The sequence below is a fragment of the Gossypium hirsutum genome, chromosome A13, assembly GCF_007990345.1.
Source record: "Gossypium hirsutum isolate 1008001.06 chromosome A13, Gossypium_hirsutum_v2.1, whole genome shotgun sequence".
In the NCBI taxonomy this organism is placed as follows: Eukaryota; Viridiplantae; Streptophyta; class Magnoliopsida; order Malvales; family Malvaceae; genus Gossypium; species Gossypium hirsutum.
The window spans coordinates 96,886,258-96,902,329 of NC_053436.1; the positions used below are offsets into that span (position 1 = coordinate 96,886,258).

At 29.8% G+C, this 16,072-nt stretch overlaps 2 protein-coding genes across 3 annotated transcripts; both read right to left on the reverse strand.

The window, feature by feature from the left end:
• Positions 1–8,415: 8,415 nt before the first annotated feature.
• Positions 8,416–9,514, reverse strand: LOC107895265 (early nodulin-like protein 2). The gene is given in 2 exon segments (NM_001326834.1): positions 8,416–9,272; positions 9,355–9,514. Coding segments are annotated over 2 exon segments (1,017 nt in total).
• Positions 9,515–10,735: 1,221 nt separating this feature from the next.
• On the reverse strand, positions 10,736–15,097 carry LOC107895263 (protein DETOXIFICATION 19). Of its 2 annotated transcripts, none has more exons than XM_016820550.2 (7): positions 14,598–15,097; positions 12,047–12,591; positions 11,857–11,943; positions 11,712–11,768; positions 11,383–11,621; positions 11,187–11,305; positions 10,736–11,078 (listed from the first exon to the last, which is right to left on the reverse strand). In XM_016820550.2, exons 1-7 carry the CDS (start codon positions 14,874–14,876, stop codon positions 10,950–10,952), a joined length of 1,455 nt encoding a protein of 484 aa, XP_016676039.1. In that variant the 5' UTR covers positions 14,877–15,097; the 3' UTR covers positions 10,736–10,949. The 2 variants fall into 2 exon arrangements, with proteins under 2 accessions (XP_016676039.1, XP_016676040.1); XM_016820551.2 differs by having other exon boundaries at positions 10,736–11,007; positions 14,598–15,046.
• Between the last annotated feature and the right edge of the window lie 975 nt (positions 15,098–16,072).

Genomic DNA, 16,072 nt, shown 5'->3' on the forward strand with positions numbered 1-16,072 from the left:
AAGTAATTGTAATTTACAGGTTTAATAAATATTAATAATGATTCAAATTAATCTCAAAACCTGTACAAATAAAGTTAATTCAATAATAAATGTCTATAAAATCTCACTATCAATATGGACCCAAACTTGCATTTTACTATTGAACTTGTAAAAGATAGGAGTCGAAACCTTATTTTTCGTGATTTTGACCCTTCAACAATTTTCTACTTTGCACTGTGATTTTAATTTGATATGGGTGTTTTAATATTCTTTTTAAAGTATTTTAAGTCTATTTGAATGTGTTTTAGATGCACCAGATACCATATATATATATATAAGCAGAGATGAAGTTAGAATTTTTGGTGTCGAAATTAAATTGTATATCCTTTATGAGAATTAAAATGTAAATTTATGGTTTTAATAGCTTATATGTTTTTAATTCTTAAAGGACTAAATCAAAATTTTATCATTTTTAAAAAGATTAGAGTACTAATTTAAAAATTCAATTTCCCATTTTAAGCTGGTCATATAAGGAAGAAAAATGTATAGTGTTAGTTACACAAGGAAAACATGATTAAGTATTCTTCATATTCAACACAGGGAATTATTGAAGTGATAAAGTTAAAAGTGGTGGATTTTGGAATTTATGGATATTGACAAATGTAGTTGTGCTTATTTCTTAAGTTATGAAAAGTTCCAAGTTTACTGTTTCGAGTCTTACCACGAAATGCACCAAGGACAGGGTTTGAATACGAGATATATTGGTATCTATTTCTGAGTAAATGTGGGGCAAGAAGAGGCTTGGCGTTGAAGATGATGATCAATAATGAAGTGGCTTATTTTGGTGGAATTTTTTCCAATCAAATGCTCTACTCTTGCCTAAGTAAACCACCTTGACTTGACCTCAACGTTTACTCATCTTTTCTATAGGATACTGCACTCTAAAATAAGTTTAAAAAACAAACATATTTTAAATATCTATTTATTTATAATCTATATAAAAGTAGGAGTTTGATGAGAATATCATTTATTCTCTATCATATTACTAAATTTACTTTAACAATAATTATAATTTAATTTAGAATTAATAATTTGCGCTAATTTTAAGATAGAGTTATTACTTTTATAGAACTCTAAACATAAAATATAATAAAATTTGTAATATTTATAATTATTAATTAATTATTCATTTTTTATTGTGTTTATTAATGTAAAATAGAATTATTGCTTGAATAAAACTTTAAGTATATTAATTATCACTTAATTAATATTAGAATTATATATCAATTAAAACTTAAATTTAGCTTTATAACTAGTATTTAGTAAATAAGCCCTTACAATCAAGTACATCTAAGAGGCAATATCAAGTCATATTCAAATAACAATGTCATCAGAGAGTTATCGAAGATTATACTAAATGATGATAATGATGTAATATGATATTAATTTTTACAGTTTTTTTCTATAAGTTTTTACTATGTGAAACAAACGCCGTTAAAATTGTTTCTTTTTTTGTTATTTATTTGGTGTATGTGAAAAATATTTTGTGAGTTTGTTTTGAAAAGAAAGTCAAATTACAGTAATTGTTTTTTAATCACTATTATTAAATATGTTTATTAATTTAGTTTAAATATTTTTCATATTTCCCATGAACTATTGTTATAATTACTACATGTTGTTTTACCTATTTTTTTTATTTGTTTTCAAATTAACATTATAGATTATTTTCTTATATGATTTCAAATTTTTATATTATTTAAAAAATTAAGAAAAATTATCATGATAGATAAAAATAATTAAGAATATGTTATTTAAAAACTAATAAAAATTAAACACGTAAATCTACATGCAATGCATCAAACATTAGAAACTAGTTTATATAAAGGTACGAGTTTAGAAAAACTTTTGAACTAACGAGAATATTTTTTATTTTTCAACATATTACTAAGTAATAATAATTTAATTTATTATTATTTAAAAAGATTAACATAAAATAGAAATTATGATAATTAACATTTAAAAATAATTATAATTTAACTTGAATAAAACTCTAAGCTTAAAATAAAAAAATTTTGATCTATTGATTAACACATAATTAATATTAAAATTATATATGAAATAAAATTAAAATTTAACACTATAAATAAGATTTAGTAGGTAGACTATTCATTCCTATTGGAGATTGGAAGCACTAAAGCAATAATTTTGGGAAGCAGCAAATATTTAACGTCAAAAAAATTTTTTTTTAGAAAGGCTTTAACCTAAATCAATTTAGAAATTAAAATATGTTATGTTATATGCTAATTTTATAATTTGATAAAAGTACCTTCTAAATAATAGTTTAGCCCTTAATATTTAATTTTTTTAATCAAAATAGCCCTTAATTTTTTAGTTAAATTTTATCCTCAACCTTTTAAAAAAATTTAATTTGTCCATCAATCTTTAAAAAAAAAAATCAAATTGATGTTTTTTAACTGAAATACTGACTAAAAATTTATATTTTTAAACATGGTAGACTACAGAGGTGAAGCTAGAAAATTTTTTTAGGGGGCCGAAATTAAATTGTATATTTTGAAGATAGTAAAACTGTAATTTCACCATTTTAACTTTATAATTTAAAGAGGATTAAACCAATTTTTTATCATTTTAAGGGGATCAAAGTATAATTTTACCATTACTAATTTAAAATTTTAAACTTAAAATTTTCCATTTTAGAGGGGCCGGGGCCCCTCCCAGCTACACCCGTGGCAGACCACATGGCACTTCACATGTATTTCATGCTTATTTTTTATTTTTTATTTTTGATTTTTTATTAACTTTTTATATTTTTATATATATTTAAATATTTTTATAATTTTTAAATTACTTGTAACATAACATATAAAACAAATAGTTTCAACTCTCACACGGGTTGTCACATCAACACAGTTAGAAATTAATAATTTAGTCAATATTTTTATTTAAAAAACGATTTAACTCTTTTGAAAAAATTAATGATAAAATTCAATTAAAAAAATAAAAACTCAAATTAAAATAAAGTGTTAAATTTAAATTATAGGAATAAGAAATTGAATGGGGTACCCCACTCCTTGTACTATTTAAGAGAGAAATAAAAATATTGACCCAATTGGTTCAAATCTATACAATATTTGTTGAAGTTATCCCATTGGTTAAGAAACAACCAAGTCATTAAAATTGTTAATGTAAAAAAAATTTTACATAGATTTTTTTTTAAAAAAATATGCGTTATTTTTGGTGACATATTTATATTAAATATGTAAAATAAATGATTGAATTTTGAATTTATAAGATGATTATAAATTAGTAAATTAATATGATAGCGTATCCGTGATCTACTTTAAAATTTAAAATTTTACCTCTAATACACAAAATTGATATTAGAAAAACAGTCCACCTCATTCAAGTCATTTTCCTCCTTCCTTTACACCAAACATCAAATGAAAACTGTTAATTTTGCCCACACTCTTTTTTATTTCTCCACTTATCTACCGTCACCCATCGTGGCTTCTATGAAATATCACGATATTGAATCAATTATTTTTCAATTTTTCATTCCACTTCATGCTTCTCTTTTTATTTTATTTTTTAAATTATTATATAGTACAAACATACATAAAACTAATTATTAATATACCCACGATTATGACAATTAGAACTACACAAAAATGATACTTGTTTTTAAATACTTGTAGCTGTCAGCTTTTGTACTCGTCAAAAAGACATGTCTTTTTGTTTGATGTGTAGGGTTTACGTGGATAATCGAGTGTTATCAACATTTGCTTTTGTTTTTTCCATCCCCACATACGTGGCATTTCATTACAATATCTATTTTTTAAATATTATTTTTAACTTGTTTTTCTTTTTTCTCAGGACACATCACATGAAGAACTGCTAATTTCAAATTCTAATTTTTTTTTAAAATTACGTAAACTTGACGTTCGAATATTCAATGTAATGATAATTGTTTTTTTCCAAAAGATAAGATTCAAAGTTTACGAAATTAAGACAAGGAAATATGTAATAATTTTTTATTTATTTTGGCTGTTAAGTATGCCAACACGACAAAAGATGTGGTTCTCAAACCCAAAGACCTGGAAGGATAAATACAATCTCTTGTCAGTCAATGTTGAAATTCTCTTGTGTTTTAAATGTTTGAATAGAGTATAAAAAATAACATAATTATAATAAAATAAAAATATCTAAAATTATATTGATAGAATTTTAATTGAATTGATACTATTATCATTGAAATAATTAAGAAGACGTAAATTTGAGTGTATTTAAATATATTATCTTTTTATTCATAAATTTAGAAAGTACAAATAATAAAAAAATATTAATTTATTAAAATTTTATAATTATAAAGTAAATTAAAACGTCTTTCAAATTAATTAAACCATTAAACCTGATTAATCTAATATGAATATACCAATCCAATGAAATATTCTATTCCTTTTTTAATGTAACACCCCACACTTGATCTGGTTGATGGATTTGAGTGCGAGATGTCACGACATGTTGGCAGAGCAACTCGAACATCATTCATCAACAATAGATGTCACGACACCTATGATGTGTGTGGTCCCAAAAGCTTCCTTGTCATTTAATTGTGGCCAATATTCCAAGTCCTTGATCAAAGATTATGCAAATATCGGGTTAGGGGCAAACATGCCTCCTCAACCTAAATAGGAAGAAATTTCAAACGTTTGTTGACTTTCTAGGTGTGATTGTAAAGGCAATCTTTGGTTGACCGAAGTTCAAATAAAAACCATTAATTCAGTTCTATGCAAAGGCCCTACCCTGACTGTTCGGTGTTCTGGCTACTGCAGTTGAAATCTAAAGCAGAAACAAATGAGTGTCTTCCCATTGGTGATTCTGGGGTATCATAACGGGAACTTTCTAACAGAACGGTGAACCTACCACACAATTGTGTCGTTGCACTCTTGCTTTGTTCTTCTGTTCCGACCTATCTAACAAGAACATATGTTAACCTTCGAGGACCTTCATCTATCCTTGCAAACTTACCATATAACTCGAGAAATGGTGGTCTATTGCCAATATACGTTTGCACCATCACCTCCAATCCCTTCTCACCTCTGATTTCTAAAGTGTCATATCTAATAGGGTCGACCGAACCACAAAATCGATACTTAGGGGATGCTACTCTCATCTAGTTGGATTGGACGATTTTCTACCTAATTCTTTTTCGAAGTTCTAGCAATTCAATGTTCTGATTGAAAGCCAATTGTACTATGTTTTTTGATAAAAAAAAAACAACACCATTCTCGGTGTCACGCACTTCACTATCGTAGTAAACAATGGCATTAATTCATCCACTCATTTTCAGATTCGGATAACCTGTTCCACATGTTCGAAACAAAAACATCATGCAAAGAAATAGTTTTGTAATTAAATATAAACAAGAAATATCAATGCTTACTTTAAACAAATAAGTTGCACCAACTTATGTCTTATATGCGAACTTCTTCTCTTTTGATCTTCTTACAATTTTTCTTCACTCGTAAATGGATTATGCTACTCAATGTTGAATTAAGTTGGTTTTATAGACTAGAGGTGACTCGTAGTTCGTTCAGAAAATCCCCTAGGTCTACTGGGGAATTGAAAATTGTAGAGAGAAAACACTTCAAGTAGGACGCACTATTTGCAAAAGCATTGAAAGAGCATCTAGCTAAAAGCGTTTTCAGTACCATGTCAACTAAAAAAGCTTCCAGGTGGATGCACTTTCAGTGCTTCTTTTGACAGTGTGTCCTACTTGAAGCGTTTTCTCTCTATAGATTTCAACCGTAGCCTTATTCGAAGGAACCCATCATATATCACGAGATTCTTGGGATATATTTTTTGAACCTCGTTATTCGAAATAATAGATGAGAGAATAAATAATTTACTGAAAAAATTAAACTAATATTAGTAAAGCGAAAAAAATTAATAACTAATATTTCACCCCTACCGAGTAGGTCGAGTTTCGATTATGAATCCAATTCAAATTTTTAGTTCGAATATACGATTGGTGTAAATATGATTTTTCTTTCCTCGTAAATGGATTATGCCATGCTGAATTAAGTTGGTTTTATAGATTAGAGGTGACTTGCAGTTGGTTCAAAAACTTCCCCAAGCCTATTGGGGAATTGAAAAATTTAAAGAGAAAATGCTCTAAATAGGATGTATTGTCAGTAGAAGCATTGAAAGTGCGTCCACATGGAAGCTTCTAATTCAGTTTTCCAATTCGAATATAAGGTTGGTGTAAATACGATGTTTTTAATTTTAAAAAAAAATTATTATTATTTAACATCTCAAAAAAAAATTCTAAATCATACTTTTAAATACTCCAAACTCTGAAACCCAACAACTCAAATTTTAAAATAAAATATATGGCACTAAAAAAATCCAAGGAAAAGTGCTTTCAACTGGAAGTGTTTTACAAAAATAACCTATTTGCATAATTTTTCTAAAATCAACCTATTCACGTAAATTTTCTCTTGGTAAATTAATCTTTTAGTATAATATAAAAAATCTAATTTACCTTATTCTTTTTAATATACGAGACAAAATGGATATAAGAACCTGGTACTTTTACCCAAAATTTATGCATGTAATCGTGACTTGAAAAGGCTGATCAACCATCAATGGCATATAATAATTGAAGTCGTCGGACATGAATTGAGAAGAAAAATTAGGCTGGACATACAATTTCAAGTAATAAATAGCTCTATTTATTTGTTAGAAAATTTGTAATAATGGAAAACGGCTTTCTTAATTGGATTTTTTATTTTAAACAAAAGAATTGTTGATCAAAAAGGATTTATTTATAAGATGAAACAAAATGGAAACAGCTTAGTTAAAAAATCAGTTGTTACTAATAAAGAAACCATTTTTTTTTTTGTAAAATATTAATGCATTAATAACAAAATTTGAAATTATAAATACTTTCACACATTAAATATTTTTAAATAATTATCACCAATATTAATTTTAAATGCCTGAATCAAAATAAAACTAATCAAATTAAAAAAGTTTACACCTAGCATGCAATTAAAGTACAACTACAGAACCTGAATTAGTAATATTGAAATATTTACAGCATAGTTCGACACAAATACAAATATGTCCAAATAAGTAGAATTAAATTATTATTGAAAATTGAAAAAATTCAATTTAAACCTACCAACTAATTGCACTAAAATTCACATATAACATTTGCATAGGGTGGGGTTTTGAAACCCACATACATAATTGCATATCCAAATTTAAGTTCACTTGACAGCTATTAAAAAGATTTTCACTTAGTAGGTATATAATTAAAAAATTATGTTATAATAAACTTAAATTTAATAAAATAATTTTTATAATGTTATTAGTTAAACTTAAAATTTAAAATTTAAAAAGTAATTTTTTTTAAAATTTATGAAAAATACACGTAGGATATATTTTAACATATAGTAAAACGTAAAATAAAATAAAATCTAAAAAACATTTACAAACCTAAAAGCTTAGAACTTATAAGACCTCTACTTAAAAAAAAGGAGGAGGACCTCAACATGTTGATCATGACTTTCTTTTTTCTTGGCAATTCTAAAGGAATAGGTGTCAAAATACAATAAAGTCTAAATAACGATAACTTCAAATTAAATGTGGCTAAGAAACTTGTCCCTATTGGAAAGCTCTGTTATTTGAATAACCCAAACTCATTAAAGATATGGAAATTTAACTTTTATATATATATATATATGAGTAAATAAGTATTTTTTGCATTATTAGAAAATTTTTATTTAAATATTTTATTAACCTATTAATTTTTTAAAATTTTTTAAAGATTTAACTAGTTTTAAACCATAATTTAATAATTAAGATTAATATTAGTAGAAAAATACATATTAAATTAGAGTTGATTTGACGATTAATATTGAATATTAAAAAAAATTATTTAAATTTTAGTTCATAAGTCATTATGTTTAAAATTATTTTATAAAAAAAAAAACTAGAGAAAGATAATTTTTAATTGGTGAGCAAAAAGAAGTATAGAAAGACAATTTTAACAATTCAACAAATTAAATAAAAAATTAAACAATTCAATAATTATTTTTAAAAAAAATTAAAATTTAAGTGATAAATTATCATTGCATTTTCACAGATACTTGTACCTTTCACGTCAATGCTTTGTTTATTTTGTGAAATTGGAAAAGAGAGAAGAAATTGAAACAAGTAGTCCAATGCCTCTGCTATACCTAGTTTGAAATTGAATACATGAAAATATAGAAGGCAAATGAGAGTAAAAAAAGATGAAATACAAACTCAAATATGGATCATTAAACATCATAACCATAAAAAGAAGAGAGTAAACAATCTAAAATTAAAAATCAACTATAAAAATTCCCATGCCAAAAACATTACATATTTCTAAAACCCACACGATGAACTACCGAATACCATATTGATCAAGAGGCTAGCTGCAAGAACCACTATACTTGAATAAATTAAAGTGGCAGATGACTTAGGAGGGGAACCGCCAGGTGGAGTGCTGGTCTGAGTCTGAGAGCCAGCTGGAGGAGGAGAAGGAGAAGAAGAAGAAGGCGAAGGACCCTGTGGTGGTGCCGGTGGGCCTGAAACCGGTGCCTCACCAGGTGGGGAAGAAACAGGAGTAGTTGGAGCTTGGGGTGATGGAGGTGTTGCAATAGGGCCCTCAGCCGTTGGCGACGGTGAAGGACCATGATGGGTGGGAGAGAGCGCTGGGCCTGAATACGGTGCTGGTGATGATGCAGTGGGGGGATTTGATATGGGGCCATGGTGATAAGGAGACTGTGCTGGACCTGGAGTTAATGCTGTAGGAGGCTTTGCAATAGGACCAAGAGCCAGAGCAGGAACCGGAGATGATCCTGTGGGTGGCTTTGCAATAGGACCAGGAGCCAGAGCAGGAACCGGAGATGATCCTGTGGGTGGCTTTGCAACTGGACCATGGTGATAAGGGGAGTGCGCCGGCCCTGGAGTAACAGGGCCATGGTGCTTGGGAGAGGGTGCTGTGGGTGGATGAATGGATGGAGTCCCATGTCTCACAGCCATAACAACAGTGATCATTTTCTGACCCTTTTGGCAATGCCCCTCTTTCCCACTAATGAAATAAAATGGACCGGAATGAGGATACTTAAACTCGGAGCTTCCATTGTTCATTTCCATCAAGGGTTCCTTCCTTTCACACTTATCATAATCATCTTTTTGAACCAAGAGAACCGAGTCTGATCCTTTTTCATATTTAAAAACTGCCAAAAACCAGAAATACATAAATCAATAAACAATTTAACAAGAAGGAAGGAAAACCCCCAAAAAGCATGAACAACTTACTGATAGTGTCATTCACTTGAAACCTCATTTTACCAGCCCACTCATTGTACTTCTCTTTAGGGTGCAAAACCCAGTCAACATAGAAAGTATAGCAATTAGATGAAGAAAGGAAAGAAGCAAATAGAACTAGAAAAAGGGTAAGTAATAAATGAATTTTCATAATTGAAACTTTATTTCTCTTTTGGTTCAAAAAGAAGGGCAAGTTTATGAATATATAGAGTGAAAACACAAGTAGCTTCAAAGAAAGCACTAGAAACCCATTTTTGAAAATTAAAAGACTTTTGGGATTTAATTAAGAAAATTTAAAAAAAGAAAAAAAAAGTGCAAAATTTCACAGTATCATTGGAAGAAATGAAGTAATTTAAGGAGTGTATATTACGTGTTTCTTTTTTTGTTTTTTTTTTCCTCCCAAGTCTTTATTCATATATGAGGCGCCAAATACGTGGCAAAATAATGGGAAATAAGTGGACATATTTGGAATTTAATGTATGGAATGGTCGAATTTTCTTTTCCCTGGGTAATATGAAGTTTATGTGTTAGTATTTTTATTTATTAATCACATTATTCATTCCTTATGTTGATTTTTCTTAACGTAGATATTTGTGTTTAGTCATAAAAATGAACTAGATGCTGGATCACACCCTTATTCTCTTACTAGTTATGTATACAACACAATTTTACAATTTCATAATTATGATAACTAATTTGGTACCATTATTATTTAGGTTAAGCTCAGGTCTAGCCCAAGAACCCAACATTATGTTTTTTTAAGTTGAAAATGGTGGAGTCTTGCCAAATTTTGAGCCTTTCCATTTTGTCATTTAATAAATGTTTTGGTCTTAATTAATTTGTTTCAGACTTTAAATCCCTTGCTGCCTGCTTCAGAGTCAGACCAATGGTGTGTCGGCAACGAGTTGGCCCGATTTTAGTATCTATGGAGTTGAGACTTGGGATGTCAACAAAGACAGCTTGTCGTTGCCTTACTTGGATTTTATTTTTCATATTTATATTTTCACCTATGGAATTGTAAACGCCAATATTAAAAAAAATAAAATATCACAATTCGAATTTACATATGCACCTCTTCAAAACGATGAGAAAGAGTTAAAATCAAATTATGGATTTAATCACTAGTTTAATTTAATTATTTTTAATTATTGTATTTTTCGAGGGCCAATACATTATTACATATGAAATATCGTGTAAACTTATTATTTTCATGTATTATTAGTAAAAAAATTAATTAATGGATTTAATTGATGTTGTTTGTGTTAATATTGGAATTTTAAAATTCGAAAAAGTATAGAGATTAAGAATGATTTAAATGGGGAGCATAGACTAAATCTATAATTTTGCATATAATCCAAGATTAATAGTAGAATTTAATCAACTGCTGTTATTTAGATAAAAGACTAAAATTTCAAAATTCTATCAAGTACAAAAATTAAATTTTGATTAAATTAAAGTAGAGATATTAAATCATAACTTACACGCAAAATTATGTCCATCTCTTGAGCAACTTATTTGATTAGCTTAAGAACAATGAAGAGTAGAAGAGCGAAGCAAGCCATACTGTTGCCTGGTTCTTCTCTGCATTAATCAACAGAGTTTTCCTCATCTCTTTCTGCTGAAATATCAATCTTTGACCATCTCCTATGAAATGTTATCACCAGTAGAATGGCAGCTTGGATTAGCAATCCACATATTAAGCCTATCCATAGACCCTACTCACAAGATACATAAGGGCTAATAAGTACACCTATTTAAGAATTAAATTATTTGTTTAAGTTCGAAGGTGAGTCCAAAATTTGAGAGGAGTGAAAATTCCTCACCTTAGCATACAGCTTAAACTTGAAACCAGCAATAGCTGCAATCGGCATGCCAACAACATAATAAGATGCCAAGTTAACAACTACAACCATGTGCTGCCAACCAATACCTCTTGCCACCCCTTGCAACATTAAAAGAAAAAGGCATTCATGTTATGAACTTAGAAATCTATAAAGAAAGATTGGATGGTTTTCAAACCTGATAAGACACTTTGAAATGAATCAACTGCTATGGAGATTGCAAGAAATGGGGTCATTGTAGCAAAGTCTTTAATGATTGAAGCACTGTCACTGAAGAAACCAGCCCAAGTATCATGACCAAACGCTAAAGCAAGGACAACTATAAGAGCAAGAAGGACCACAAGTTGGAGTGTAACAGCCATGGCTTTCTTAGCTTTCTCTGGTTTGTCAGCTCCCAATTCATTTGACACTCTTGTGCTGGTTCAAAAACAGGGTTTCAATGTCTCAATATCAATGGCTTCAGAAATCAATTAAATGGAAAAAGAAGCAAATATTATGCAAACTGACCTTGCCGCAGCACTAAGGCCATAAGTAAAATTGAAAGCAATGGCTTCAGTGTTTACACTGGTAAATTGCAGCAGAAAGAATCAACCATTTGAAAACTAAAATAAAGTGAAAAAAAGAAAGAAAGAAATAGAAATAAATATCCTACCACATTGCTACCAGTGAAGTAGTTATTTCTGAATTTGGCATCAATCCTGCTAGCAAGACAAGAATTTCAAAAGCCCAGTACTCCAAACTGGCAAAAAAGATACAAGGAAGAAAGGGGTTAATAAGATAATGTTGTCATGGCTGTCACAATATATGTTACTATAAAATGATCAAGATTTGGAGGAACTCACCACACCATTGCTGCAGAGGGTAAGGCTAATTTCAAGTCTGGAATGATATAACCAAATGATTCAAAAGAAAACCCTTCCCAAGTGTGCTCAAACTTGTTTGAGAAAGCAACATAGGTTATCAAAAGGAGAAAAGATATCCAAAAAGAGATAGAAGCTGCCATTGAAGCTCCCTCGAGACCAAGACTTGTCCAATAAACCAAAGTATAAGCAATGCCAAAGTGAAGTACCAATGGCAGCCCTGAGAACAAGACTAAGGGCATGACAACGCTTTGTGTTTGAAGAAATCTCAGAACATTTTGTATCAAACCAAATGCAAACACAGCTGGGATTTGATACTTGAGGTAAGCATCAGCTTTTTTTGCAATATCAGGCTGTTGATGAAGAAATATTAGTATTGGCTCAGTATAGAACCATAAAATGGATATAATGATTGAGAAAAGGAAAGAAATGATGCAAGAAGCTTGTAAGTAGATTCCCAGCATGTTATAAGTTTTTGCACCAAATCCTTGACCACAAAGAGTCTCCAGTGCTCCACTTAGTCCCACCTGAAAAACAAACAAACAAACAGAAAGGAAAGGACTGTTCAGATAGCCAGCTTTCAATTCACACAACTACAAGGCTTTGACATTACATCAGATACATGGAGATCTCAGAATTATATACACAATAGAAAAAAAAAAAAAATCAATGAAAGATCCCTTAAATCATAGATGAAAGCTATAATCAAGTAGGTAAAAGATAGCAGAAGGTTGGTAATCTTCTTTGGGGTAAGAAAGGAGACGTTTGTGTTAAAATTGCAAGGGATAATTTGTTTCTTCTACAATTTACAAATGCTGAAGCTAGAGAAAGGTCCATTGCATTTTCAGAATAAGCAGGTGATACTAAGCAAATGGGAGCCTAATCTGAAGTGTTTGGAGTTCTAACTGGAAGTACTTCATCTATTCCTTGATGATAATTGCTGTAAGGAATATTAGAGGGTTTAATAACCTTTTAAGAGTATGAAAGTAGTCAATCGAATTCATAAACTGAACATTGATGTTGTATGCCTACTGGGAACTAGGGTCAAGCAAGATAAATCACTGAATATTGCTAATAGTTCTTTTTCTTTTATTACATTGGTATTTATATGGTATTAGCACCAAATAAATTCGCTCTATTAAAAAATTGATTTTTTTATTTATTTTACCAATCAATGATTAGTTAGAGTGACAAATTGATGGCGTTATTCTCTTTGACCCCGCCAACTATCAACTATTCATTTCAGATCATTTACTTATATACTCATTAATTAAAATTTTTAGGTTATTTTTATAAAAAAACCAAACCTGTCCAAGCCCGGTCTGACTTGACTTGGGCCAAGCTTGAATAAGTATTTTTGTATCTCGACTTTGTTTAAATTCAATTTAAATATTAAAAAAATTAAAATTAAAATTAAATTAAATTTTAAAAATATATAAAATATCAATAGACATATATTTTTAATATTTTATTAATTTTTAAATAATTAAACGATTTTTTTTGAGTGAACCGACCCAAAAACAAAATTTTCTGAAATCAGGCCTTGGTCTGGCCGGCCCATCAACATCTCAACATTCCCTAGTTTGAAGGTGGTGTAGGAATGAAACGTTTGGATAATTGATATATAGCTTGTATCATTCAAGTGATTAGAAGCATATTGGCAAGTCTAAGGCTCTTTATGGATAGCCTGGTTGAAGGATTACACGCTAAAAAATCCATATTTTTGCAAGTTTCACTGAGAAGAAATTCTAGCTAGAGCTGGAGGAAGATTCTAAAACTCGGAAGAAGCTGCATCTGTGTTGGCTAACTTGGATGTCAGTAACAATAAACTAACTATTTCTGCAATTTGGAATGAAACTAGAGAAAAGGAGAGGAAAGTCGGATGATTTGGTTTCCACTTCATATACCAAAACATTCCTTTCTAATTTGAACGTTTGTCCTTCCAACAAAAGATAAGACTTACTGGAAGGGGGATGAGCATTGAGAGTTATTGTTCGCTATGTCAAGGGAACTAGGAAACAAGAGATCGTCCTTTTGCAAATTGTATGTTTGTTAGTGTCTTACGACCTAGGAGAAGCTGGGGGATGGAATCAGGAGATTCATTGACTTTGCACAAGACTTAAAGGCAAAGCTCTTGTTGTTTATATTTGAAGTTAGCATGGAATTCTTTCATTTACTTGGTCTGGCGAGAAAGAAATAGAAGACAGTTTCAAAGGTAACGTTTGAGTATTGGTGAGCAGGATATTGTAGGTTTAAGGCTTTCTTGGATAAATAAAAACTTACCAAAAAAGAAAGAAAGAAAGAAGAAGCTATAATCAATGAGACCCAATCTTTTATTTTCTTCTATAACCCTTCCCAACAAATTTCTTCACCTAACAGTCAAGACAACAGTAATCATAAAGCTATAACCCAGTATACCAGTCTATAAATGTGAGGATACAATAAGCTTTTAAAGAGCTTTATTTTCTCCAAATAAGACGGAGTCATGACCTATGGTGTTATAAAGATGGGATGAGAGTAAATATAGAGTTACCATGAAAGCGTAGCCAGTGACATTGGCCCATGAATTGGCAAGTGTAGCACCAGCAAGGTCAAGCTCTCCAAGGTGACCAGCAAACATGACAGAAACCAAAGCAATGGCATAGTAAAAGACATTGGTAAGGATCATGGGCAGTGAAAATAAGATTTGAGTCTTCGCTTCTTCTACATCTAAAACATTCCTCAAACACCTTGTTTCTGTACTTTGGTCTTGTCTTTGGGAAGCTTCACTCAAGAGAGCTGTAGTATCTAAGCTTGAGTTTGATGGCTCCATAACTCAGATTTTCTTGGGATGAACTTTTTTCGTTTTGAAGGATTATTGGGATATTCTTGTTCGTTATTATTGCTTACCAATTTGGCATTTTTCAATCTCTTGAAAAAGAAAGAAAAAGAAATTGGAATGACGGATGGGATTCTTTATGTGGTAAGTCTGGTAGATGGAAATTGATTGGTCGTATTCAACGCAAAAACAAATATATGGTTGCAATTATACACAACTTTTTTTCGCATATGTTCTTATTTTGGATATACCAACAAAAGTTTGACTATTTGTTATTTAAATAGAAGGAAAGGATGAGGAGAGATTAAATCTTTCTTAATTAATTTATAGATTAAAGTTAAATCATTGCTATTCCTATTGCTATTTAACTGCTATAAAATCCACAATTCTATGAATTTAGGCTTTTGTTGTTCACATAAAAACATTCTCTCCATAGAATAAATGTAAAATAACTAGAAATAATCGAAATCAAAACTATTTTTAATGATAATGACTAAAATATAAGTTTTTTCAGTACCAAAAATAAAAACTTGTAAAGTTAAATGAGTAACCATGAAATTTTTTCTTTGTTATGAAAGTTGAAATATTGAGATTTTATGGGGACTACTGCAGATGTGGATGGATCGGGGCAGGAACACTCAATTGGCAAGTAAAATAGACAGGCTGGAGCCACACTTCCTCTTAAACGCTCTCAGGCTTTGATCTATCTGCCCCTAGAAGGAAGGAAATTTTACAGATTTATCTTTCAAGATATGATTGAACCCCAGTTTTTAAACGTGGTACACATGCTATATCATTAGTTGATTAATTTTGAAACATCAATAAATACATTGAAATTTAAACATTACTAAAAGTATATAAAAATTATAAAAAAAGAGTAAACTATACCATGGTTTGCTTTTTTTTTTTCGGAATTGGTTCAAATTTTTTATTAATTACGAAAATAATTCACTTGTAAAATTTTGTCTGAGAATAAGCCATTTGCTATAGTAAATTTCTATGTCATCGTTGCTATTGACGGCACGACCCCTAATAAGTACTCAATTATTGGTCAATTTTAAAAATAATAATTTCCTTGGGTGTTGTCGTTGCCATTGGCTGTACTAGTAAAAATAAGTGTACATGTCATGCTAGAATACTCATATTCTAAGAAAAAAGAAAAAAAATATTAATAGAAAGTATGTTAGATT